The sequence below is a fragment of the Xenopus laevis genome, chromosome 2S (assembly GCF_017654675.1).
Source record: "Xenopus laevis strain J_2021 chromosome 2S, Xenopus_laevis_v10.1, whole genome shotgun sequence".
NCBI classification, from domain to species: domain Eukaryota; kingdom Metazoa; phylum Chordata; class Amphibia; order Anura; family Pipidae; genus Xenopus; species Xenopus laevis.
The window spans coordinates 87270206-87297020 of NC_054374.1; the positions used below are offsets into that span (position 1 = coordinate 87270206).

The window sequence follows — 26815 nt, forward strand, 5'->3', positions numbered from 1 at the left end:
TAAATTATATCCTTATAAACGGTGAGTTCTGATGTCATCAGTTATAAACGGTGAGTTCTGATGTCATTTTGATTACATGACTCACTAAAATTTGTGTATTATAATAAATAAAGTACCCCCAGTTGTAAAATATGAGGATATTATAAGTTACCTCGGAGTTCCATGACCTGTATAAAAACACTCGGCCTTCGGCCTCGTGTTTTTATATGGTCATGAAACTCCTCGGTAGCTTATAATATCCTTATATTTTACAAGAGGGGGAACTTTATTCACTATATAATTTACAATAATTTAATTTAATTAACTTTTAGTATGATGTAGGGAGTGATAGTCTGAGTCAATTTACAGTTGTTTACAATTTACAGTTATTTAGCTTTTTATTCAGCAGCTCTCCAGTCTGCAATTTTAGCATTCTGGTTGCTAGGGTCCAAATTACCTTATCAATCATGCACTGATTTGAATGAGAGACTGTAATATGAATAAGAGACGCCAGAATAGAAAGACGAGTAACAAAAAGTAGCAATAACAATAAATGTGTAGCCTCACAGAACATTTGTTTTTGATATGTGGTCAGTGACTCCCATTTGAAAGCTGGAAAGAGTCAGAAGAAGGCAAATAATTAAAAGAATATAAAAAGAAAGAAAAAGGCCAATTGAAAAGTTGTTTTGAATTAGCTCTTCTATAACATACTTAAAATAAACTAAAAGCTGAACCCCACCACTTTATCCCCAAGGCTATCCATTTCTTAAAAGTAACTAAATATGTGTTTGGTAATCTCTCATGTAGCAGCACTGAACAGGTAACAAGTGATAAATCTTGAGCCACAAAGGGATGCCGAGTAGCAAACAATTAGTTATCATCGTTGATTAAATTTTGCATGAGATACATTTTTTCATGGATTTACCTGTACCTTGGCATTGGGGTTTTTTCAATGCTTTATGGCACTGATTGATATGAAATCTCCCACCTGTAGATGCTACTACATACATGTTTTCTGTCATATACTTAATTCTGCAAAAAATGGGGAAATTCTAATATAGTTAGCCCGCAAGCTGTGTACAATTACATATTCATAATAGAAACTCCCATTGGAGCTGTTGCAGAGCCACAACTACAACATCCTTGTGTTAGCTAAGGGGACAATACATTCTTCTGATTGGTTACTCTGTGTTATTAGCCCCAGACCTGTGGCCCCTGCCGTGTAATAGAAATAGCGTTTGTCATTTTGCTGAAACCCGACCATAAACATATGAGTGCCGTAACATTCATTTATATGAAAGATTAGATTCCTGCAAGGTGGAGGTTCTCTGAAATAGTGCCCCAGTTGCAACAACATCAGGTAAATGGACATCTTTCCTCCTCTTGGATAAACTGTAAACTGTGGTGAGGCTCAAGGCATAGCATGTGTCCCTCCAGCTGTGCTATCACAACACAGAGCTGGGAACTCCGGTCAATCACTCATGACAGATCCTGGGAGCTCATTTGTTAAAGTGTGCCAGCGTTCAATTTTCTTGTCTTTGTTTTTCAGGCAGTCAAACCAGTGTTTAAGTCGCTCTCCTTTTGCATTGATTCCTAAAACAACTCCACCTTTAAAAATAAAAAATAAAGTTGGCATTCATTGTGTCCATGTGATTAGCATCTGTCTGTTATTTGCTCCTTGTTTTAAAACTTAAACATACAATTATTCTCCTTGGCCTGGGCAAAACGTATATTCCCAGGATGTCTCTGTGCTGTGGTGATTAAAATTATATTCTGAGTATATATTTATATGATGATTAAAAGTCCAGAAATGTTAATTATTATTTGCTGCATGAACATGTAGGGAATGAAAATATGTTGCATGCTAGTCTAGTTTGGCTTGTGATTGGCTGCAGGTTTCCTTAATGCTTTGCCAATAACAAAACTAATTTCATCCTGTTGTGTGGATTTTTAAAAAATTGTATTACAGGGTTGTATTATTCTTCAAAATATTATTTTTGCTATTTTCAGACTATGGTCCATTTTAGCAGGACTACTACATAGAATAATTGATTGAGATATGTTTTTAAAGGTTTTTCTGTTTTTCACAATAGAATGGTTCATCTAAAGACACCGGCAATCCTATATGTGTACTCTCCATGGGGGAATTGCCACTTTACACTTTTCACATACATACTTCTCCAGGCACAGCAAACAACGAAGATAAAAATTCAGTAATACTCTCAGGAATTTTCAATCATAAATAAATCTGGGCTTCTCTTATACTTGCCTATAAAATCATTCGATTTCCCAATATCATAGTCCCAAACAGTGACTTCTAAGGTCTTTTTTGCAAGGTCACTATGCTTTATTTCATAACAGAACTCCTGAAAAAGAAAGCATTAACAGAATGATGCATTAGTTATAAATGCATGCTTAGTAAGTAAGTATTTCCTTTATATAGATCTTAGAAGCAAGATGGAAATTAAACATGAAATTATAATCAGAGGTGTAACTAGATGTTACTGGCCCCACAGCAAATATATTTTAGGGCCCCCAACATATTCAGTGGTTGTCCATTAACAAATATATGTTGAAATTGCTCATTAATTAGGGCCTCATGGGGTCCTTTATACTGCTTGGCACACTCTGTTGTTATGCCACTGATTATAATAAAGAGTCAAAAAACATAAGTAACATGAATTGCATTATTGAGAGAGCTGGAGCTCCATGACCAGGTATGTTAAGGCAGGTATCAGACCAATGAGTAAAAGGTGTCCTGTGCATAGGGGTATGTCCCTAGTGACTGTGTCCCTTCTGGAGATTGATGGTTCACCTTAGTAGTACATAGGTCAGTGAAATTTAGGAAGCTAAGGCTAGAATGATGAACTTTCACTTCACTTTTACATTAATAAATATGAGCCCTTACTCTGAGTATGCAGCATGGATTTTGGTAGGTCCCGCTACAAAATACTAGCACTTACAAAAGTCACTGGGAACAAATTCTTGTTTCACCAGGTGTCCTTTAGTTGAAGTGAACTGAGTCAGATTGCTCTAGCCAGAGATACCAGGTCTCAGTCCCACCCCTTCATATATACCCTACTCCCAGTTTGTATAGAAAGCAGCGTGTAAACTGACTTCCTTTTTATAAGCTTCAAGTGTTAATGCGGGCACAATGTTGCCATTCAATTGTCTTTTTTTTATTTATTTAATATTAACTATGGTATCAAAATAAGAATATCAAATAAATGAACCATCTGTAAATTAACATCAATCATTTCTATTTTAGTATCCAAAAGGTTTTGTGTGCAAATAGATACTCTATGGACAATTGTAATAAATAGACATCCTATTGTATTACATTACTTAGAAAGACTGTAGGATGAGAAATAAAGTTGTTGATATGCAATCCAACACACTGCACTATGATACTTGTCTTTCTGGATATAATGAGCCCACTACCAAACTCTTTTGCTTGGTGATATGAGTGATATGTTTAAATCCTGAAATATGCATTACAACACCATATATATATATATATATATATATATATATATATATATATATATATATATATATATATATATATATATATATATATATATATATGTTCAGAATAATAGCAGATCAGTAACCTGATCAATCACTGTTTTTGGTAGAAATTATATTTTCTAATTTACTAGTAGGTGTAGTAGAGTTATAAAAAACCAACAGGCATGCATTCTGCTGATTCTGTGTAATTGGATCATTGCAGTGTTAAAATAATAATAGCTTTTTCCAAAATAATAGCAGTGTGGAGTTCAATTAGTGATGTCATTCATTCTGTAAAAAAGGTGTCAATTATGGCCCTTATTTAAGGAGGGAAGGCAGCAAATATTGTGCATGCTGATTATAGTGCAAATGCCATTTAAATGGCGTTTCAACAAGACAACAACCCCAAACACACCAGTAAAAGGGACACAATCTTGGTTCCAGACCAACAAGATTGACGTTATGGAGTGGTCAACTCAATCCCTGGACCTTAATCCAATAGAAAACTTGTGAGGTGACATCAAAAATGCTGTTTCTGAGGCAAAAACGTATTTCATATAGATTTGTTGAAAAGACCCACACTCCAGTATTGTAATCACTTCAAATTGCTTTTATTGCATACATATATTGATGCTTTGTGGTCCGAAACGTGGATATATGTATGCAATAAAAGCAATTTGAAGTGATTACAATACTGGATTGTGGGTCTTTTCAACAAAAAGATATATATATGTATATATATATGCTAAACTAGCCTTAAAGCACTAATCACATTCCTTGTTACCTCATTGAACTCTGGGTTTAATGTTTTCTTTTTTACAGCAGTCTTGTGTTTTGATTTCTTGTCTTCATCTGGTTTTAAGTATCTGGAGTACAGAGAACAGAAATGTAACTGACTAGTATAATGAGGTTAAATATGTTGTACTAATGAATGTTTCTTGCTAATGGCTATTTGAAATACATAAGATGCAGGCATACTTCATTATCTTACTGAGTTGACCTCACACTTGCACACAGAGCTTTTCCAGGATGATCACATTGTTTTAATACATATGCATTGTAATGATAAGTTATTATTCTGTTTTCACTTGACTTACCAAACCAAAGAACATAAATCAGGACCATATTTATACATAGGCACCTGAGGGCCTGTGCCTTGGTGGCAGCTAGAAGGTGACACCCAGTTGCCTTTATTATTGCTAATGTTTAATGAAAAAATAAACTTTTTTTTCTAAAAAAAACCTCCCCATCTGCCAGAAATTACCTGCATAAATCTGGCGGAGGAGCTGGGGATAGGCAATTCAGTGCTGGTTTAATGGATGAATAAAATATTGGACTTTTAATTTATAATTAATCCTCTCCTTTTCCTCTAATGAACCCATAATGGATCAGGTTTTGTCTTGCAGGCGCTCTAACAAGATACATTTAGTGTTTTTGGGATGGAAGAGAATATTACCAGTACATCAGCTCTACCAAAAGAGAGTGAGATGTAGTGTTACATAGGCACATTTATGAATGTGAGGAATTGCCTTGTTTATGGCAGAGTGTAATCTGTTATTCTTTCAGTCAGCCAACTTGCAAATGAGTGTGGCTATGTACAGTATATTCACATTCTAGTAAGTGCCAAGGTACAGGAAACTTTCACATAAATGGGGGAATACCATAAGCAACAAAATGTAACCATCCTTTGAGCAAATAATTTTTCCTTCACAAAAATTTGACAACGTTGTGTGGGCCTCATTAGCAGAAGAAAAATGTTGTGCATTTCAATGTTTTCTCAAGTGCACAGAGTATTTAAAGGACAAGGAAAGTCCAAAATAGAATAAGGCTAGAAATGCTGTATTTTGTATACTAAACATAAGCATGAACTTACTGCACCACAAAGCCTAATCAAACAAATGATTTATGCTTTCAAAGTTGGCCACAGGGGGCTTTCATATTGTAACTTTGTTAAACATCTTTGCCTGACCCTGCACATGCTCAGTGTGGTCTGGGCTGCTTAGGGATCGTCATAAACAAAGCTGCTTGAGTTCTGCATGGCTGGTAAGTAAGGTGGGGGCTCCCCCTGCTGCTCATAAGTATGATTGTTTCCCTACTCAGCAGTTAGGAACCATCTGACAATTCCTATCCACAGCAGTAAATGAAGGGAGAATTTCACTGCATACAGTCAGGTTTCTTATAAAAATGATACACATTTTTTAAATTTTAATTAAAGTATATTGGAGATAGGTTTCTTTTTCATTAAAGAGAGTAAAAATGGGATTTTATTTTTTTGCCTTTCCTTGTCCTTTAATAACATTTTTGAACTGAGAAAAGTTATTTTTGCACCAAAAAGCCCTCTTCACACAGGTATTTCAAAATGTACTATTAGCAAAAAATGTCACACTGTACACTAACTGTCTAATGAAGAATGTTACACTGTGAAATTGAAAGATGTTTCTCTATTTTTTCAATTTACAATTTTGATTACATTCTTCCTAACGTGCCTTGCTCTGCCACCAGACAATTATATTTTTCTTTGTGATGTTCCCAACAGATTGCCTTTTATGAGTTTGCAAGCTGTTGCTTTAGATTGACTTTTTACTACCTTGTCAGCTTTCATTCACCGTTATCATTGATCTATTGATGACTTCCCCTTAGTTTGCCATGAAACGTCACTTTAAAAACTGATCTTTATGAAACATAAGGAAGCTGAGCAGTCTTTACCTGCAACCCACTACCAACTACAGTACTTCTACCACTTCCTGGTTGCATTCGTTGCTGCTGAGAAGTGCATGAGCTAATTAAACAAAATATAACGGTGAATTACAACCTTGTTTCCCGACTCTAACCCACTCCTTATTAACCAGGCCCTAGGTCTTTATTTCCTGTGCAGCGTTCAGGACACAATACATGAAGAAGGGTGACTGTAGAACTTACTCTCTACATGTACCATAAACAAAAAGGTTTATAATGAAGGGTTACTTTTAGGAAGCAGAGAATATTCTTCTGTATATTGCAAAACCTGCTCAATGGGTAGCTGGGGAGTCTTATCTTATATGTGTAGCTTTGCTTTTAGGTAAATCATATTCCTTCCATTATTTTTCAATGACAGTAACCTGCATTGTTCATTTATTTGTTTATTCGTGAGGCTCAAAGAAGGGCAATGTTCCTTTTACTGATTATACCTTATATAACACCTTTCCCACGCAGTGTTCTAACAGGAGGAATCAGAGCTGCTTTAATTAACTGCCAAGTTCTCAGACTGCCCACCCGGCAGTTATACAGAAGTACATCGATAGTCCTATTAAATTACCTGATCATCAAGTATTGTTTGCCTATTATGTGTGATCAAATATGCTGTTCCTATTAGGAGTGACTGATGATTTACTGTGATTTTTTTGGTGTTAGATCACTATATGTGAACAATGGATTTACAACTCTATTTTGATTAGAACAATTTAGCAGACTTTATCACTTTATGTATACTCTTTATTTTCATGCTTTAGTAGCTGAAATGTTTATTGGAGATCATTTTCGGGGGAATGTAATAAAAATCGCTAACGGAAAAACTATTCGCAATGCGAAAAGTTATGCCTTTGCGCGAACAAATTTTGCTTTGTGCGAATTTAATATAGCTTTTGCGAGCCCGGAAACTGTTTAGCGACCACTTCCGACAGTGAAAGACCGTTTGCGAATTTTATAGTTTGCGCCAATGCGCAGTCAATGTAATAAAACTTCTTACTGAAAAAGTCGTTATGTTTGCTCCAGAAGATTACGACACCTTCAAGCACTTCTTATGAGTGCGCAATTAAAATTCGCAATGCGCAATTAAAATTCGCAATGCAATAACAGTTTAAGGAACAATATTACATTGCGAGTTGTGGATTTTTACAGGGGAATGTAATAAAAGTTGCAAAGAGCAAAACAATTCGCACCAATAAGACTAAAAATCCACATCTCGCAATGTAATATTGTTTCTTAAACTGTTATTGCATTGCGAATTTTAATTGCGCATTGCGAATTTTAATTGTGCATTGCGAATTTTAATTGCGCACTCATAAGAAGTGCTTGAAGGTGTCGTAATCTTTTGGAGCAAACATAACGACTTTTTCAGTAAGAAGTTTTATTACATTGACTGCGCTTTCGCGCAAACTATAAAGTTCGCAAACGGTCTTTCACTGTTGGAAGTGGTCGCTAAAGAGTTTCCGGGCTCGCAATAGCTATATTAAATTCGCACAAAGCAAAATTTGTTCGCGCAAAGGCATAACTTTTCGCATTGCGAATAGTATTTCTGTTAGCGATTTTTATTACATTCCCCCGTTAGTCTTATTGGTGCGAATTATTTTGCTCTTTGCGACTTTTATTACATTCCCCTGTAAGTGTATAAAATATATATAAAATAAAAATATAATATAAATATAACTGATCCTGAAATGTTGTATCTGATGCCAAAATGTACAGTGTATGGTGTGTTGCCTCTAGAGGTCAGTCAAGTTGCACACAAAGAAGAACATTCCATTTACATACAGTTAAGATCACTTGCGATGCTCACCAGAAGCAATTCCTAAGGACCATGCTGTTACAATGAGTCCCAGCAAAGACTACAATTTCACAAAGCTTTAGTTATATTGGGACAGCATATATTTCAAAGGCAATTCAATTTTCTTGTTGTTATTTTTTTTCAGTTTTTATGAAATGTTTTAAATTGGTGTGAAAATATGAGTGCAGTGTGGTAGGCAGGACTGAGTGAGTACTGTGTGAGGCATGGCAGTATATCAATGTCTGAAGTTCACAGAACAGTTTTTCAAAATTGTTTTTCAAAATAATAAAAGTAATGGAAAACGTGACTAGGAGAGACAAGCAGTTTTGTTAGGCAAATGTGACATCATCATGTGAGGGGGGTCTGTAATTTGGAACACCATAACTACCGTTGTACCAAGTATGGCTATTAGCATGGATTATATTGGGCTAGATAAAGGACACGTTTAAATCCATTAAACAATGCTGTTTGCCTTCGGCAGAGCTGTATTGATGGCAAAACAGGCTCCAGGCCTATTCCTGGTGGCACACGTGTGAAAAAGATGGTGCCTCTCAATTTGTACACTTTCCGTCTGTAATTGAATCTGCAAATACACAAACTACTCTAGTGATCCTAGGCCCCTACCTCGGTTTGTTCACTCAAGGAAAGAGCTGTGAGGGAAGGTCATAGCAGACCCAGAAGCCATGAATGGTCACATGCTTTAAAGGACAAGGAAAGTTAAACTAAAGAAGTAGCTAGAAATGTTGTACATTATGTTTTGTGCTTCTGTACCAGCCCAAGGCAACCACAACCCTTAAGCAGTAAAGATCTGTGTCTCCAAAGATGCCCCAGTAGCCCCCATCTTCTTTTCTGCTGATTCACTGCATACGTATGCTCTGTGCTGCTGTCACTTACTGAGCTTAGAAACCCACTCACAATATACAGTACACATAGACTCTAAATGTCACAATATAAGGCTGATTAGTAATTAATACAGATAATTACTACACAGTAGCACAGAAATTTTTGCACCAGCATCAGAATTTAATAATCAGTCCTGTAGCATCAGGCCAACCTAATTTTCTGCTTGATAATTTGTGACGACCCCCAAGCTTAGTTTCTTAACAGCTGCTCAGAACCCACTGAGCATGTGAGTGTCACAGATAATTTCCAAGATGGTGACCCTCTATGACAAGTTTGAAGTCCTGGTTCATTGCTGCTATTGAGAAGATTAAACTTTAGCCTGGTGCAATAAGTTCAGTATATAAAAAGTGGCATTTTCCTTCTTCTTTAACAAAATATAAATATAAACAACTGATATTCCAATAATTTGGATACTAGCGGCGCAGCCAAGACATAAGGAGCCAAACACTTGAAATTCTTAAGACTACATTTCTGATCCTTATAGTTAAGGAATAGTTATTGTTATCCATAGACTATAATGGGATATATATATATATATATATATATATATATATATATATATATATATATATATATATATATATATATATATATATATATATCATTATAGTCTATATGGCTAACAATAACTATTCCTTAACTATAAGGATCAGAATCAGTATATAAATAATCAGATTTCTTTCCTATTCACTTCCATCCGTCTCAGCCTCTCTGCAGTTGGAGATGTGCCAGTCAATCTGCTGGAATTGTGATGTTAATTGGCCACATGTCACAGTGCTGCAGATTGCTTTTCTCCGCTCGTTGATGGGCTTTCATTGATAATGCCCTTTTTCTGTTGCCACCCTACAATGAATTTATCAAGAAGATGTTCTGGTCCCACATCTTGCTTTCAGTTATTCTTAAATTATCTGTTGCACTCTAAGGATAATTTGCTGAAATTATCATCCCACAGCTATATTTTCATTACTCAATCAGCTCTGCAATACATTTTTTTTGGTTTATACGCTTTATTTAAACATGTCCTATAAAATGCACGTATTTTCATTTGCAACAGGGAAAAGAGAGAAAAAGTCTAAACATAATGGGAATTCACAATTCTGCTTAAATAAAAGTCATAGGGGAAAATAACATTTTGATATATAGTATCTAATATAGTTATGGGACCTGCCATCTAGAATGCTCAGACCCTGGGGATTTCCAGATAACGTGCATTTCTGTAATTTGGATCTCCATACCTTATGTCTATGTAAAAATCATGTAAACATTAGTTAAAACAAATAGCGTTGTTTTGCCTCCAATAAGGATTAATTATGTCTTAGCTGGGATCAAGTCCTTTTTTACATTTTAAAATTATTTGATTAAAATGGAGTCTATGGGAGATAGCCTTCAAGCAATTTGGAGCTTTCTGGATAACAAGTTTCCGGATATAGTATCCCATACCTGTACTAATATTGGGAATTTTTCAAAATTGCTAAATGGTCAGTGCAATATATGGGAAATACACTTGCCAATACATTGTGTTGACTATAAATAATTTAATACTCTATTTCTTACACACAGATGCTACAATTTGGCTGTTTCTGGATAGGCCAAACTATATAATATAATACACAAAAGCTATGAATATCTTGTAAATTATATCCTTATAAATGGTGAGTCATGTCACATGACATGATGTCATCTCTGTCACATGACTCACTGAAATTTGTGTATACCCCCAGTTGCAAAATATGAGGATATTAGAAGTTACCTTGGAGTTCCATGACCTGTCACACATGGTGTGACAATATAAGGGGTAAGCCCCCCACCTGCAACAATATTGGTATTGTGCGACTCTTCTTCAAAATTCACCCCTGTCCTGCCTCATTCTCATTGCCCATCTACTGGCCCACCTCCCTTTCCCCCATCATGTACACAGCAATCACACCCACCTGCTTCCAACCCCTCATCTCTCCAACTAATGCCCACTGCCCCCCATGACTTAATTGTCATGTTGTGCTGTATAGTGAATGAACTGACTGGTCAGACTGAGGGAGGGAAGGGTTAAAATAAGATGCACTGCAACTATTCCTACTATAATACACAAAAGCCATGAATATCTTGTAAATGATATCCTTATAAACAGTGAGTTCTGATGTCATTTCTGTCACATGACTCACTGAAACTTGTATATTATAATAAATAAAGCACCCCCAGTTGCAAAACATGAGGCTATTATAAGTTACCTCGGAGTTCCATGACCTATATATATGGTCATAAAACTCCTCGGTAACTTATAATATCCTTATATTTTACAAGAGGGGTACTTTATTCACAATATATTCGTCCACTTTCATAAGTTCAGGCAGGGCCGGGCCGCGTCGCACTGGTGCCCAAGGCAAGCCGGCGGAAGCAGCGCCAGCTTAGCGCGAGTGTGCATGCACAAGGTGGCGCTCGCGTGTGCAAGAAAGATTGGTGCGAGCCTGTGTTTGTGCGCATGCGCAGGAGTGCAAAGATAAGTAAAAGACCACATAGAGTTGGGCACAGAGGGGACTGGACTGCGGGTAGGCGACAGAGGAGGTACTTTGCGCCCTAAGCACATACCTACTCTGCCTACCCCTTGGCCCAGCCCTGAGTTCAGGGGGGGGGCTGATTCTGGAGAAATTTTAGTGAAGGAAGAGAGCTACAAAGAGCAGTAGATTCTAATGAATAATGTACCCTTTCTACAATTATACAGATATGTGTGTCACCACACATACATAATATCTCCTTTACAGAATGTTATTAAAACAGTTCATAATGTATACATTATTATTCTTATTATTAAAAATAATGATATCCGTATTACCAAAACACGTATTTTGACTTGTTAAAAAAAATTGCTATTTCAGCCCTGCAGGTTAAGTACTGTTTCTTTCATGTTTCCCTTGAAAAGCCTGTGTTCAGCAAAAGGTACTTTGTCTTCACTCATACTGTGCAAATGAGGGAGGAAGCATGCGCAGGACTGGTGCTGCCCCGTATTCTTGTTGTACACTGCTAAAGTCTGCAAGAAGTAGGCTGGTGCAACAAGTTCAATATATAAAATATGGCATTTTAGCCATATTCATTAGTTTAGTTCTCCTTTAAAAAAGAAAAAACAGTTGCAAAAAAGGAAACAGTCCAGCAGCATGGGCACAATGCTGGCATTGAGCTCCTAAAACTGTCTGATCTTTGGCAAGCAAGTCAAACATAATCTTAATAGCAGAATTCTAGTTTGTTTCTATTTTTATGATTTATAAAAAATGTATAAAAAATAAAAACAATCTGCCTCCATATTTGTTTGATGTTTTAACAGTTAAAAAAACCACACACACACACACACACACACACATATATATGTATATAATGCTAGGAAGCAATCAGGCTCGAGGTAATTGAAGGAAAACAAATCCAACAGTCTGGCTTCATTACATTAACAAGGCACAGAGGATTGCACAAGCCATTCAAGTCTGGTTTATAAGCAGTATTGAAAGCGTGGCTTATCTAATGACCACATGCCCCACCTAGGTAAAGTGCAACATTAATCACATTCAAGAAGACAGTAATTTGGAGAGCAGGAAAATGGACAGCAAGGCATTGCTTCTGCCTCCCCCATCACAAGAGGAAAAGCAGCTGGCTTGGAAAATAAACTGATTAGGCCTTAAATAAGTACGTGCTGCGATGAAATTGGAAATTATTTAGAATACCCATTATTTAACTGAAACAAAACATTTTCTTTGTATGACAAATAACATGAGTCAGGGGAACATTGCTATTTTTAAACTCTGCTTAATTCACTGAAGAATAGCAGGAAAGGGCATTTTATTTCATTTTTTAAATTTTGCTCTAGGGAAAACTGCTATTTTAGCATGTCTCGGATGCATCTATCTCTCTGTCTTTATGTCTATATATCTACTGAATGCTAAATTTTGAATTCCTAGATATTACAACGGTTGTTGTGGTCATGAGTTGTAGCTGAAAGCTGAACTCTATCAGACCTCCAGGATGTAATGGATGGATACGTTTACATTGTGCTGGCAAGGATGCTAAAAAACATTCCTTGCAACTTGCCAATTGGTCCTCATTATTTATTTTTCATAGTTTTTGAATTATTTGCCTTTTTTTTCTGACTATTTCCAGCTTTCTAATGGGGGTCACTGAACCCAGCAGTCAATAACTATTGCTCTGTGAAGCTGCAATTTTATTGCTTTTCTTACTTTATATTACTTATCTTTCTTCTCAAGCCCTCTCATATTCATATTCCCATCTCTTGTTCAAACCACTGCCTGGTTACTGCTCAACAAAAAAATGAAGACCAGTTGCAAATTGTCCTAAAATATAAATGTCTACATCATTCTTAATAAATGTAATGGTGAACAACCTATTTAAAGTCAACATTTATTAGACTTCAGTATATATAAGAAATCAAAGTCATAGGGGGTATTGACACACACACAGCATTCTCCTACCTACCTACCTACCTTTCTGCTCCAATCTAATTCATGTTGCCGAAGCATTGACAGCAATGCTGCGTGTGCCATTATCCTTAGACTATTTGTTTGTGGGGCTTCCCCGACACCTGGGAAAGCCAAAGCAATAGTTTTAGGGCCAAATCTGAAAGTTCATTATGGTGTAATTTTGTCTGGAATTCTTGCTGTTTTAGATATTCTTGAAACCAAAACATAAGTTTTAATCTTTTTGTGATCATGTCATGATGTAGGGGGTCCCTGACCCACTATGAAGATATAAAAACTCTTAAAACCTTCGACATGTGGAATCAGAGAGGCAGCCTCAAACAATAAAAGAAACCCAAAACAGGTTAATGACTATATTCCTATACACACATCTCGAACATAAAAACACCAATGTGCTTCAATGAACTATGCCTCAAGCTTTGTATGCTTCTTTTAACCATTACTCTACCCAGTATAAATTAGCAGAGCTTGTAAATAGATCACCCATACAAAATGTCAGTATTGCAAAAGAAAGCTGAGCATTCCTATGAACAGAAATACACAAGATATAGAAATACATGTGCGTCTGTATATATATCATCGGAACAGAACAGCTCTACAGCTTTCAGCAATGTTCTAAAGGTGGGAATGGCATAATACATCAGTTTTACTTAGATGCTCATGAAAGATAGCATCTTCCTCAACACTGTGTATGGTAGGGGCAGCAGCATTTTAAATGTCAATTACAAATTTACTGTAATGTAATATATAATGTGCTACAGATCTATTCACCTAGCAACCAATCAGCAGGTAGATTTTACTGACCAACTTTTTAAAAACAAACATCTCATTAGTTACTGTGGTTCACTGCACTTGGGTACAATTTGTGTCTATTATTACGTATGGGGATTAATATTAATATATATTAAAGCGCAGATCCCCAGCTCTCCATGGAAGCAATGCTAATCTGTGGACCTGGATTAAACGCTGCAAAATTTCTCCTTGTTAAACACTCAACTCTCATCATTGATTTATCTGCAATCTGACGACCTAATGTGAAAACTGTAAAAAAAGTTTATTGCATAATTTATAATTAGTGAACTTAATTATATTGCAACAAATCAATTTCCAGACAGTGTAGAAATGATTAATAAAATTCTGCTCAACGCAGTTCATTCTTCTGTCAGCTTTAGTAATAGAAGTGATAAATGTCTTGATAACTACAGAAATAAAACACAAATCTTGTAGAAACAACTATAATTTTGGAGAGTGAGTCGAGACACATAAAAAATGTGTTCTTCATTGCTGTATCAATGAATCTTTCATAGATCTTGCTGCTATTTATCATATTACAGTAGCTAGAAGGCTACTGATTCATTATCATAATTTATTTATATAGCACCAACAAGTTGCACAGTTTCTAATGAACAGGGAACAAATGGTGAATAACAAACAAGGGGTTACAGAGTACAATGGGATTAGAGGGGCCCACTTGCAAGTGTTTACAGACTGTGAAGATGTTTAAGCCTATAGAACTTAACCTTTATTCCCCAGCTAGGGATAAGCCCTTTAATGCTAATTTATGAATAAAACACACTGAAACAGAATAGTGGGTGAAAGTCGGCCACAGCTTTATTTATACTGTATATATTTATTTAATTCCCGATCCTTGCCATTTCAAAACGTATCTCGTTAACTGTCAAGTATATGACCTTATATATCTTACCCCGAATGCCGGCCACTGTGTGCAGTGGGCATGTGGTGTCGCCTTTTATACTAGGCCGAATACAGGCAAAGGATCAATAACCGCCACGCTGTGACAAGAACACTGAAATCCAACAAATATACATTAAAATGAACAACCTCAGACCTCGTCCCCTTTATTTTTTTTTTTTTTTTTTAAAAACATAACAACACAACAATGGAATCATTTATCACTGGGTGGGTGGGCGGGAAGTTGTCCCTGTAGCTGCTATGGGCGCCAAGAGGAAGCTCAGTGGGAGGCGCTGCCTTATAAGGCCGTTCCTGTGAACAAGCGCGCATGCGCGCTGCGCGATGACGTCACCCCCCCGTTCTTGCCCTGCGCAAAAACGCCAGGCGCCAAGACGCCAGGCGCAAACACGCTGGCGAATTTTCGCCACTGCTTACAAAGGGGGAAATCCCCCTCCCAGTCAGTAGCGCTTTCGCTACTTGCTTCAGCGCTGCTCAGACTGTGAAGATGTTTAAGCCTATAGAACTTAACCTTTATTCCCCAGCTAGGGATAAGCCCTTTAATGCTAATTTATGAATAAAACACACTGAAACAGAATAGTGGGTGAAAGTCGGCCACAGCTTTATTTATACTGTATATATTTATTTAATTCCCGATCCTTGCCATTTCAAAACGTATCTCGTTAACTGTCAAGTATATGACCTTATATATCTTACCCCGAATGCCGGCCACTGTGTGCAGTGGGCATGTGGTGTCGCCTTTTATACTAGGCCGAATACAGGCAAAGGATCAATAACCGCCACTAGGAGTTCGTGTAATCCTACACCGAACTCCGACCTCCACCCAGAAGAGAAATGGCTCTCCCTACACCATCGCGCAAGCCCGACAAAAATATATCTAGACCGGCCTCATTAAGGTGAACCCGTCAGCTAACAAGGGGGTATCCGTTTCCAATTGCCGGTGCCGAACCACCACCCAGCCCTGGCTACGCACAAAACGCGAGATTCTTTGATTAAGCAGGGTGCGGGATCTATCAACTGCAGCAACATTGCGGGCACCCCTCCACGCCAACCTGGGCACCAACTCAGACCAAACTATAACCAAATCCATAAAAAATGGGGGGAAACGAACCATATCAGATTTTATGAGAGAAATAAGCTCAGCTACCCGAACTTGGCACAAATCATTACCCCCAGCGTGAATTACCAGTACCAGCGGGCCATCATAAGCTCGGCTAAAGCGAACCACCTCAGGGAGTACTTGCAGCCACCGCATGCCACTGACGCCTCGCCAAATCACACGTGTGCCGGAAAAACCAAGGTTTTTTCCCCCTGGACGATTCTCCGCACGCAGTGCCGCTCGACAGATGTATGAGTGCCCCACCAGAAGCACCACAGGAGATGATCCGTCTGTAAAGAAAATTCAGTTAGTAAGAAGCTGTGGTCGAATGTATCCAGCATAACATTTCGATTTCCACCTGCCTATGCACTTCACCTGATCCTCACTCATGCCCTGAACACTAGCCTCCGTGGCTGCCCCTATTCGAAAGGAATGAGTCCCAAACTCCTTGGAGTTGAGCCCCAACGCAGTCAAGCATTTCTTAAAAATAGTATCAAACTGATATCTAGTCAGAGGTGAACCATCCTCATGAGACAAAAAACACTCACCCTGCTTCCTAACCGCCGCAAATGCGGTCGCAAGCCTTGCTGGGCAAGCTACGTCATCAATTGCCGAAAGAGTCACCCAAGTCCCCTGCCCATAGATGTCCGTTTTAGATTTACGGATTCGGAAACGGATGAAAGAGTTACCAAGAATAACGTCCTCCGCCTGGAGGCCACCTGGTTTGACCTTACTCATGGGGACCAGCTCGCTGATGCGAAGAGCACCAAAAAATGCCAGGCTAAAAGCAGTTTGAAACAGGGAAATCTCATAAGGGGAACTAACTGCCTGCTGCAGACCCAAAATTAACTGTCGTAGCAGGGCAAAAGAGACGGGCCGGCGGCTCTCCCTGTTAACTACTTCCTTCTTCCACCCTTTAAGCGCCTGGGAAATTACAAAATGTTTCGTCACGTCATGCCAACCCGCCAACTTAAAATAAAAAGCAAGCCCCGACAGACGTCTCTGAGCCACTGTGGCAGAATAGCCCTCTGCCCTCACCTGTAACAAATAATCTATTGTGAGTTGCAGCCTGTCAGCGTCACTGGCTAAGGACCTGCCATGCCCCATTTGTACCCACTCAGCCCAAGCATTACCGTAACCCTTCCATGTCGCTGCCGTAACCGATGCCTGTATCAAACTCATAAATTCGTCTCCACCAGGGGCCACAGGGAAGCTGGGCATTCCGTACCCTCCTCGTCCGCCTCGGGAGCCAGCAGTCGAAACCTGGACCACTGTATGCTGTTGTACGCTGCTTGGCAAAATGCCATCACTTCCAGCCTGTAACAATGGGTTGGGAACCGGTAGAGTAGCCGTTGCTGACTGTGGTGCAGGAACTGTAGTAGTAGCTGCCTTCCTCTTAAGGCGAACAGAGTCTCTCTCTGAGGAGGAGGTGTCTCGTGCGCGGGAGGCGGATGAGCTGTGGTCACTGTACCCCGGACCGTAGCGCCTATGCCTAGAGGCTCCCCTATTGTCCAAAAACCTATCTGGGGACCTATCAGCACTATAATGACGTTTACACCCGCCAGAACCTTGTGATGCAAGATCCCTAACCGCTACTGACCGCCCCATACCATGTGATCCCCGCCTGTCTGGCCTGTACTGGCTTGAAACCCTATGTGCAGGGAGTGAGGCCGGAAGCCGGGAGCCGAGGATGGTATAAGGGAGAAGGGTTAAATAGGGGCGGAGGAGATTGATGAATCACAGGTGTGAGTACAGGCTGAGGCCTAATGGCCTGTGATGGTGCCGAATCAAAATTGGGCAGCTCTCTTTCCTCAGAGCTGTATGCCATGGAATCATGAAGCTCCTCAACTAAATTAGCCCCTGGGCCCCCCATCCCTGTGCGAACCCCAGTTGGTATGCCACCACAGGGCCGGGGGGAGGGGGGGATCACGGAAGGCGATGGGGAACGACTTTGCATATGCCCTTGACCACAACCAACATGACCTGGGGAGTGTAAACGTGACTGCAATCCAGCTACGGTTGGTTCTGCAGATGCATGAACTTGTGCAGTCACCTGTAACTGTGGGGCTGTTACTGCCGGTGTAGAAGTTACCACCGGTACTATGGCTGGCTGAGCTCTCTTACGAGCTGTAGGGGGACTGGGGCTTAATCTAGTGGGTGGGCGAGAACGGCGAACAGGGCGAGCCCTGGTGCCTCTTACCCCTTCTCTCCCAGATCTGCCTGCTGCCTTATCTTTTCCAGTGTAGAGGAGGTTCTGCAACCACTCTGTACCCTCTTGTGCCATCCTAGCCTGGATCTGCTGCAGGAGTGCGTCCTCCATTTCAGAAGTTGTCCCTTGTCAAGACCGCCGGGAGCGCGAGGAGTCGCGTCCGCTCCCGGCGGCGAAGAATCCAAGATGGCGGCGCCCAGTCAACCCACGTGGGTTCCGACGCCGGCGCCGTGACGTCAGCGCGGCGCGACGGTCGCAGGCGCGCTGACGCTGGCGCAAGGGCGCCAAATTCAAATATAAAAGGACGCCTGAGACGCCAAGATGGCGCCCGAAAATAGGATCTGTTCCTGTATTGATTCCTGGGTTCCCTGTTGCCTATTCCTGTTATCCCTGAGGATATTCCTGTTTGATCTCTTGTTGCTGACCCCCTGCCTGGACTTTGGACTTTGATTCTATTCTGCCTGCCTTGTGACCTGTTGCCTGAACTCGATTACCCTTTCTGCTTTATCCCTGGATACCACGATCCTGATCCCTCCTGAGGGGCTTCCTCCTAGATCCGGACTACTCCCCAGAGGGGGCTCCTGGCTCCCTGACATTATTTTCGGGCCATGGATCCTTCTGAGGAAGCCACACCTCATGTCGGACGAGCGCTCCGCGGACTGGCATCCCGCATGGAGGACTACGAAAACCAGCAGGTTCGCATTGGGCAAGCACTCGATATCCTGCTAGCTCAAGTGCCTTCTGAGCCTTCCACTGCTCCACCTACTGGAGATCCCCCCATGGCGGCAGCCCCTACGAACGCAAGCTACCCGACAGGTGAGCCTCGCATTCCACCTCCCCCTCGCTTCAGTGGGGACCCACAAGCCTGCAGGGGATTTGCCACACAATGCCAAATTCAATTTGAGTTCCAACCCACACAGTTTCCAAGTGAGCGTTCCAAGGTGGGGTATGTGATGTCTCGATTGGAAGGCAAGCCACTTGAGTGGGCAACGTCTCTTTGGGAGAAGAATTCCCCGCTGACTTTTGATGTTAAAGACTTTCTCCAAGCTTTTCGTTTAATCTTTGATGCTCCAGGTCGGGTTACGAACGCCCCTGCCCGTCTCTTGCAGCTCCGGCAGGGAAGCCGCAGTGTCAATGACTATGCTATAGACTTCCGAACACTGATGGCGGAGACTTCCTGGTGTGATGACGCTTACAAGGCTGTATACTACCAAGGCCTATCCATCCGCATCAAAGATGATCTCGTCTCCAGAGAGACTCCTGACACCCTGGAAGGGCTGATCGCTCTATCCATTAAGGTTGACACCCGTCTCAGAGAACACCAGGTGGAGAGAGAGCGCAGCAGACGATTTTCTCCCATGTTGGCCCCTCGCTTTCAAAGGCCGATTCTGCAAGCACCCGCTGTCCCTGTGACTCATGTGTCCACGTCTCCTCTGGAGGAACCTATGCAAGTAGGAAAGGCTCGCCTCTCCGAGCAGGAAAGACTCCGAAGACGTATGGCAGGTCTCTGTTTGTACTGTGGTGGGCATTCCCATTTTGCCAACACCTGTCCTGCCAAAGCCAAGAGTTTTGTACCCCGAGGTATGTCTCAGGTTTCTCATGTAGGGGGCATCACTCGAGGTCCTCTGGAGAAGTATCAAGAAAGTTCACGCAGACTTCTTCTTCCTTTGCAGATTCACCTGGCAAGTAGGTCTATCTTCGAAAGGGCCTTCCTCGACTCCGGAGCGGATGGCAATTTCATGGATGCCTTTTTTGCCGAACGCATGAAGATTCCCCTGCTTCCATTATCTTCACCCCTGCGAATTACCGCCATAGATGACAACCCCTGGAGTTTGAATTCGTCACAAAGTTCACGGCGGAACTATCTGTACAAGTTGGGGCGCTGCATCAAGAAAACTTTCATTTTTCATCATCCCCTGTCCTTCTACTCCAGTAATATTGGGTCTTCCGTGGTTACGTCTGCATAACCCCACCATAGACTGGTCCACTGGGCAGATCTCTCGTTGGAGTTTATTTTGCCTGCAACATTGCCTTCCGTCAAAACCCCTCGAGAAGGTGAATGTCTCCTCTGCGGAATTAAAGACTTTGCCCTCCACTTACAAGGGATTTTCCGATGTGTTTTGTAAAAAGTCGGCAGAGTTCCTTCCCCCACATCGCTCCTACGATTGTCCGGTTGAACTCCTGCCAGGAGCTATGCCCCCCAGAGGGCGCACCTACCCTCTCTCTCCTGCAGAGACTACCGCTATGAAGGAGTACATCCAAGAAAATCTCCAGCGGGGGTTTATCCGCCCTTCTACCTCTCCTGCAGGGGCTGGGTTCTTCTTTGTGGAGAAGAAGGACGGAGGCCTTCGGCCTTGTATAGACTATCGGGGTCTGAATAAGATCACCGTGAAGAACAGGTACCCCCTGCCCCTGATTGCTGAGCTCTTTGACCAGCTGAAAGGGGCAAAGATTTTCTCCAAGTTGGATCTCCGGGGGGCCTACAACCTCATTCGCATCCGGGAGGGTGACGAATGGAAGACGGCATTCAACACTCGGGATGGGCACTATGAATATCTCGTTATGCCCTTCGGCCTATGCAATGCCCCTGCCGTCTTCCAGGAGTTTGTTAATGATGTGTTCCGAGATCTCCTAGGAAGGTTCGTAGTCGTATACTTGGACGACATCCTGATCTTTTCCAAGGACCTTGAAAGTCATCGCTCCCAGGTGAAGGAGGTACTCTCTCGTCTGAGGAAGAACTCTCTCTTCGCCAAGTTGGAGAAGTGTGTCTTCGAGGTATCCAAGATCCCCTTCCTAGGATACATTATCTCTCCAGAGGGATTTGAGATGGACCCCGTGAAGGTGTCGGCCATCCAGGAGTGGCCTCTCCCACTGAGTACCAAGGCAATCCAGAGGTTCATCGGATTTGCTAATTATTATCGACAGTTCATCCGGGGGTTCTCTTCCCGCATTTCACCTATCCTGGCCCTTATCCGGAAAGGGGGTAAACCCAGCCTGTGGCCTCAATCCGCCATAGAAGCCTTTCAGTCCTTGAAAGAGGCCTTCACGTCCGCTCCTGTTCTCCGACATCCCAATCCTGCACTACCCTTCTGCATCGAAGTCGATGCTTCTGAAGTCGGAGCCGGAGCTATCCTGTCTCAGAGACACTCCACTGATGGAAAATTGCACCCCTGTGCGTTTTTCTCCAAGAAGTTCTCATCCGCAGAGCAGAACTATGATGTCGGAAATCGAGAACTCTTAGCAGTCAAGCTTGCCCTTGAAGAATGGCGTCACCTCCTGGAGGGCTCTGAAATTCCTGTCCAGATTTTCACAGATCACAAGAATCTGGAGTTTATACAGTCCCTCAAGAGGCTAAATCCCAGACAAGCCAGGTGGGCCCTTTTCTTTTCCCGTTTTAACTTTGTTTTGACTTATCGCCCAGGTTCCAAGAATCTGAAAGCCGATGCCTTGTCTCGTAGCTTCACTCCGGTGGACCGTGACCCTGAGAGGCAGGAACCAATCATTCCACCAGTCAAGATCATTGCCTCTCTGTATCCCCAATTTGCCGACCAGATTCTGGCTGGGCAGTCCTCGGCTCCTCAAGATACTCCGATTGGCATGGCCTTCGTCCCTCCAGAACTTCGCCTGGCCATCCTGCAACAAACCCACTGCTCCAGACAAGCTGGACATCCTGGTCCGGCCAAGACCCTTGAACTCTTGAGGCGCCTAGTCTGGTGGCCTGATATCCGCAAGGATGTAAAGGACTTTGTGGCTGCTTGTAATGTCTGTGCCACTTCTAAGCCTAGCCATTCCCGCCCCAGCGGGTTGTTACAGCCTTTGCCGGTTCCCTCTCGTCCGTGGACGCACCTCTCTATGGACTTTATTGTCGAACTTCCTCCCTCCGGTGGGAATACTGTGATCTGGGTTGTCATTGACCGCTTCAGCAAAATGGCCCATTTCATCCCTTTGAAGAAGTTACCCTCTGCGGTGGAATTATCCCAACTCTTTATTAAGTACATCTTCCGCTTGCATGGTTTCCCGGTGGAGATCGTCTCCGACAGAGGCACCCAGTTTACCGCCAAGTTCTGGCGTTCTCTATGTAAAGACTTGGGAATAACACTTAAATTTTCATCTGCCTACCACCCGCAGACGAATGGGGCAGCTGAACGTGTGAACCAAGCCTTAGAACAGTTCCTGAGGAACCACGTGTCTCTTTGCCAGGACGATTGGTCTGACCTCCTCCCGTGGGCGGAGTTTGCTCATAATAATGCATGTCATTCCTCCACAGGAAGGTCTCCATTTATGGTGGTGTATGGACAGCACCCTCAAGCCTTTCCTCAGGACTTCGTGTTGTCGGACGTCCCGGCTGCAGATGATCTGACAGCCCATATGCTTGCTATTTGGGCTGCAACCAAGTCTAATCTGGAGAAGTGTGCTCTAGTCCACAAGACTTTCGCGGATCGCCGTAGAAGGCCCTCTCCTCCCTACAAGGTGGGTGATACTGTCTGGCTCTCTTCCAGGAATATTCGCTTGAAGGTGCCATCTCCCAAGTTGGGTCCGAAGTTCCTGGGTCCATTCCCCATCTTGGAGATAATTAACCCTGTAGCCATCAGACTTCAACTCCCACCAGAGATGAGAATCCCCAACGTGTTCCACGTCTCCCTGGTGAAGCCCACCGTCTCCAACCGTTTCTCTGGTGTCCAATCTCCTCCTCCTGCTGTCTCTGTGGAGGGTCAACAAGAATTCGAGGTGGAGAGAATCCTTGATTCCAGAATCTCCAGAGGGTCCCTTCAGTACCTCATCCATTGGAAGGGCTTTGGCCCCGAAGAATGCTCTTGGGAGGGACATCGTGATGTGCATGCTCCTCGTTTGGTAAGAGACTTCCACTCCAAGTTTCCCCAGAAACCAAGTCCCGGTGGTCCTGAGGCCCCCCGTGAGGGGGGGGGTACTGTCAAGACCGCCGGGAGCGCGAGGAGTCGCGTCCGCTCCCGGCGGCGAAGAATCCAAGATGGCGGCGCCCAGTCAACCCACGTGGGTTCCGACGCCGGCGCCGTGACGTCAGCGCGGCGCGACGGTCGCAGGCGCGCTGACGCTGGCGCAAGGGCGCCAAATTCAAATATAAAAGGACGCCTGAGACGCCAAGATGGCGCCCGAAAATAGGATCTGTTCCTGTATTGATTCCTGGGTTCCCTGTTGCCTATTCCTGTTATCCCTGAGGATATTCCTGTTTGATCTCTTGTTGCTGACCCCCTGCCTGGACTTTGGACTTTGATTCTATTCTGCCTGCCTTGTGACCTGTTGCCTGAACTCGATTACCCTTTCTGCTTTATCCCTGGATACCACGATCCTGATCCCTCCTGAGGGGCTTCCTCCTAGATCCGGACTACTCCCCAGAGGGGGCTCCTGGCTCCCTGACATCCCTGTAGCAAGTTGTCCCTGTAGCTGCTATGGGCGCCAAGAGGAAGCTCAGTGGGAGGCGCTGCCTTATAAGGCCGTTCCTGTGAACAAGCGCGCATGCGCGCTGCGCGATGACGTCACCCCCCCGTTCTTGCCCTGCGCAAAAACGCCAGGCGCCAAGACGCCAGGCGCAAACACGCTGGCGAATTTTCGCCACTGCTTACAAAGGGGGAAATCCCCCTCCCAGTCAGTAGCGCTTTCGCTACTTGCTTCAGCGCTGCTCAAACTATAGGTTAGGGTACAATTGAGACATGAGTATTTAATTAATTTGTGATTTATGAATCATTTATGACTGATTTCTTTAGGTAAATAAATAAGCTTCCCTAAACAGGTGTGTCTTTAGGGAGCATTTGGAAAGAAGGAGAACGTCTGACAGCCCAAGACAAAGAGTTCCAGAGAAAAGCAGAAGCCTGAGAGAAGACTGAGAATGGGCTGAAGTGAAAAGAGGAGAGAGGTGAAGGTCAGAAGCAAAGCGAAGTTTGCAGGAAGTAGTGTATTTTGAGATCAGAAATATAGGGAGGGTTTTCAAGGACCTTGAATGTAAGTGTTAGTTTGAATTTGATTCTAGAGGAGCCCGTGGAAGCGATAAACATAGGGGAGCAGTTGATGTTGAGAGGTGAGATAGATGAATAAGTATATCTTATTCTTAGTCTGAGCTTTCCCCACTACTTTAGAGAATTACTTGTTTATTTTTGGGGCAGATTTCTCAAAAATTTTATGTGATTCAAATTTCTTTGCACCCAAACTCACATATTTGAGTTATATTTTCGAAATATATAAGAATAAGAATTATTTTTTTCGAAAATTCGAAGGTTTTTATCCAAATTCGAGTTTTCGGGACATCGCTCAGTTTTCGGGACATGAACTTGATAGTTAAGAGTTTTTCCCCATGTCATTTTTCATGCAGGTTTTTGACATTCAGATTTTTCCATATACACACAAACATTCGGATTTCAAGTTTATCTGAGGTAGAAAACCCCTCGATCAACTCACAAATTCGATTCTTGATAAATATATCGATTCTTCCCTTAATATACAGGTATCTAAAAAATATCATTCCTAGACCCCTTTCTTCAACTATTTGCCTTTTAATGACAGTGGATTTGAGTTCAGAGCAGAGTTTGAAAAATTCATGCAAAGTGCCATGTTTTTTGCACTTTACATAAAGACTCTTGGGTGAGATTGGGCTGGGTGTGGCATGTGGGTGTACCCTTGAATGCCTCCGAGCTTGTGTTTCATTCAAACATGCAATTTAAAGAGCACCAGTGGATGCAAGGTTCAGTGGCACAAGGTTCAGAGTGTAGCTATGCCTTTGACAGAATAAAGGAAAATAATTGCCAAAATATATTTGCTTGCAATGATTGCATTTTGGAAGGCTGTGAACACTGGTGTAAACAGGTTAGCATGCATAGTGGAATAATGTTGAATTAGTTGCGGAGCATTGAAACAAGTCTCCTAATCTTGGTACAATATCACTAAATCTTATGGCCACACTGCTTCCCCAGGCCACCAGTCCTGGTTAATAAATGCAATGCAGCCACTGTTTATTGTAAAGGAGAATGTTGCACAATATTAAACCTCATGCTTTCACGGCCCCATATGAATGACATTTTATTGTATAAAATGTCAAAGTTTCCAATGGACAACTAACAAATTGTTTAATTTCTACTAGGTTGTGACATTAAATAGAACATCATTCAGGCCATTTCCTCCTTTAATTTATGTTCCCTTAACCCTATTACTGGCTAAGAAAGGTGAATTGACAGTGAAAAGCACAATCTTATTGCCACTGTATTATTGACCCATAGATAATAGGTTTTACACTCTTTAGTCCAGCACTCATTCTCTGCCATATTATATTTGAGAAACCCAGTATAGACAATAGGTCAGCTGGTATGGCAAATCAATAGAAGGAACAGCACACAGCGCAACAAATGGTAGTCATTTAAAAGAAATGTTAAGCTAAGAATGGACATTTATAGTAGACATATTTCTATTATATGTTACTGGATGGTTTGGAAGGCTGAACCACAGCAGAAAAGCCTGTGTTATTTATGATGGATATTATAGGGTTCCTTCTATAAAACGGAATATTGCAACTACACTAAAAATAAATGGGAAATAATATAAAATACTTTAATTTCCTTGTCTTCCAGACTTAAAGAAAAACATAAGAACTATGGCACATTCCTAAAACTAACTAACTAACTATGTAACTATGAGAAGGAGAAAAGGCAGGAAGTAATTGCACCTAGTGCAATCAAGGGCAAAGCATATACTATATCCGTTCGAATATCTGCCTTGTTTTTAACATGAAAGTGTGCAGTATAAGTATTCAGGATTTGACTACAAAATTACCGTTTAAGAGGTTTGCCAAGAGGCATATGTATAATTTAAAAATTAACAAAACAGCACATAAGCTAAAGCTGCAAAGGTTACAGAACTCAAATGAATAAAAATCACAGCTAATTATAACAAATTATAGGCACATTTGTACAGCTCATAGAATAAAAATACAGAAACTACAAATTACAAATCAGCAATCAGATTGACCATTGACAGGTCTGGAAATGTTTTCATACTCTACAAAGCACAGAACAGATATGGCCTTGGGCAATGTCCAAAATAACTCAATATATATTGATTTCAATGTCAACTAGGTACACAGTCAGAAACGGAAAACACCTAGTAGTACTTGTATAGCAAAAGCACCACACAGTCTGCAAAATACAGTAAAATACCAAAATTATGGGATTCTCTTGCTGCTGCATTCTGGATTCGATCGCCTACAGGACTGTAAAATTTAGTGCTGGCTACCATACTATTCTGAGGGTTTTACTTCTTGAATGAATTATAGTTTGTTCTGGTGCAGTATGAGTTATAGACCTAAATACTCAAAAAACGTCATACTGTATTAAACCTAACTCCAGGAATGGGATGTCAGAATATATATATACAGATGAAGCCACTTGGAT

The 26815-nt window shown here is 41.7% G+C and overlaps 1 protein-coding gene across 1 annotated transcript in view; it reads right to left on the minus strand.

Annotated features, from left to right (window-relative positions):
• Positions 1-621: 621 nt before the first annotated feature.
• The window catches only part of doc2b.S (double C2-like domains, beta S homeolog), a 252308-nt gene continuing 226114 nt past the window's right edge, over positions 622-26815 (minus strand). Inside the window, exons 7-9 of the mRNA XM_041584108.1 lie at positions 4274-4355; positions 2249-2345; positions 622-1587 (exon numbers count right to left, since the gene is read on the minus strand). Of these exons, the coding sequence (XP_041440042.1) occupies positions 1451-1587; positions 2249-2345; positions 4274-4355 (316 nt within the window). The 3' untranslated portion in view covers positions 622-1450. The remainder of the gene's footprint in view (positions 1588-2248; positions 2346-4273; positions 4356-26815) is intronic.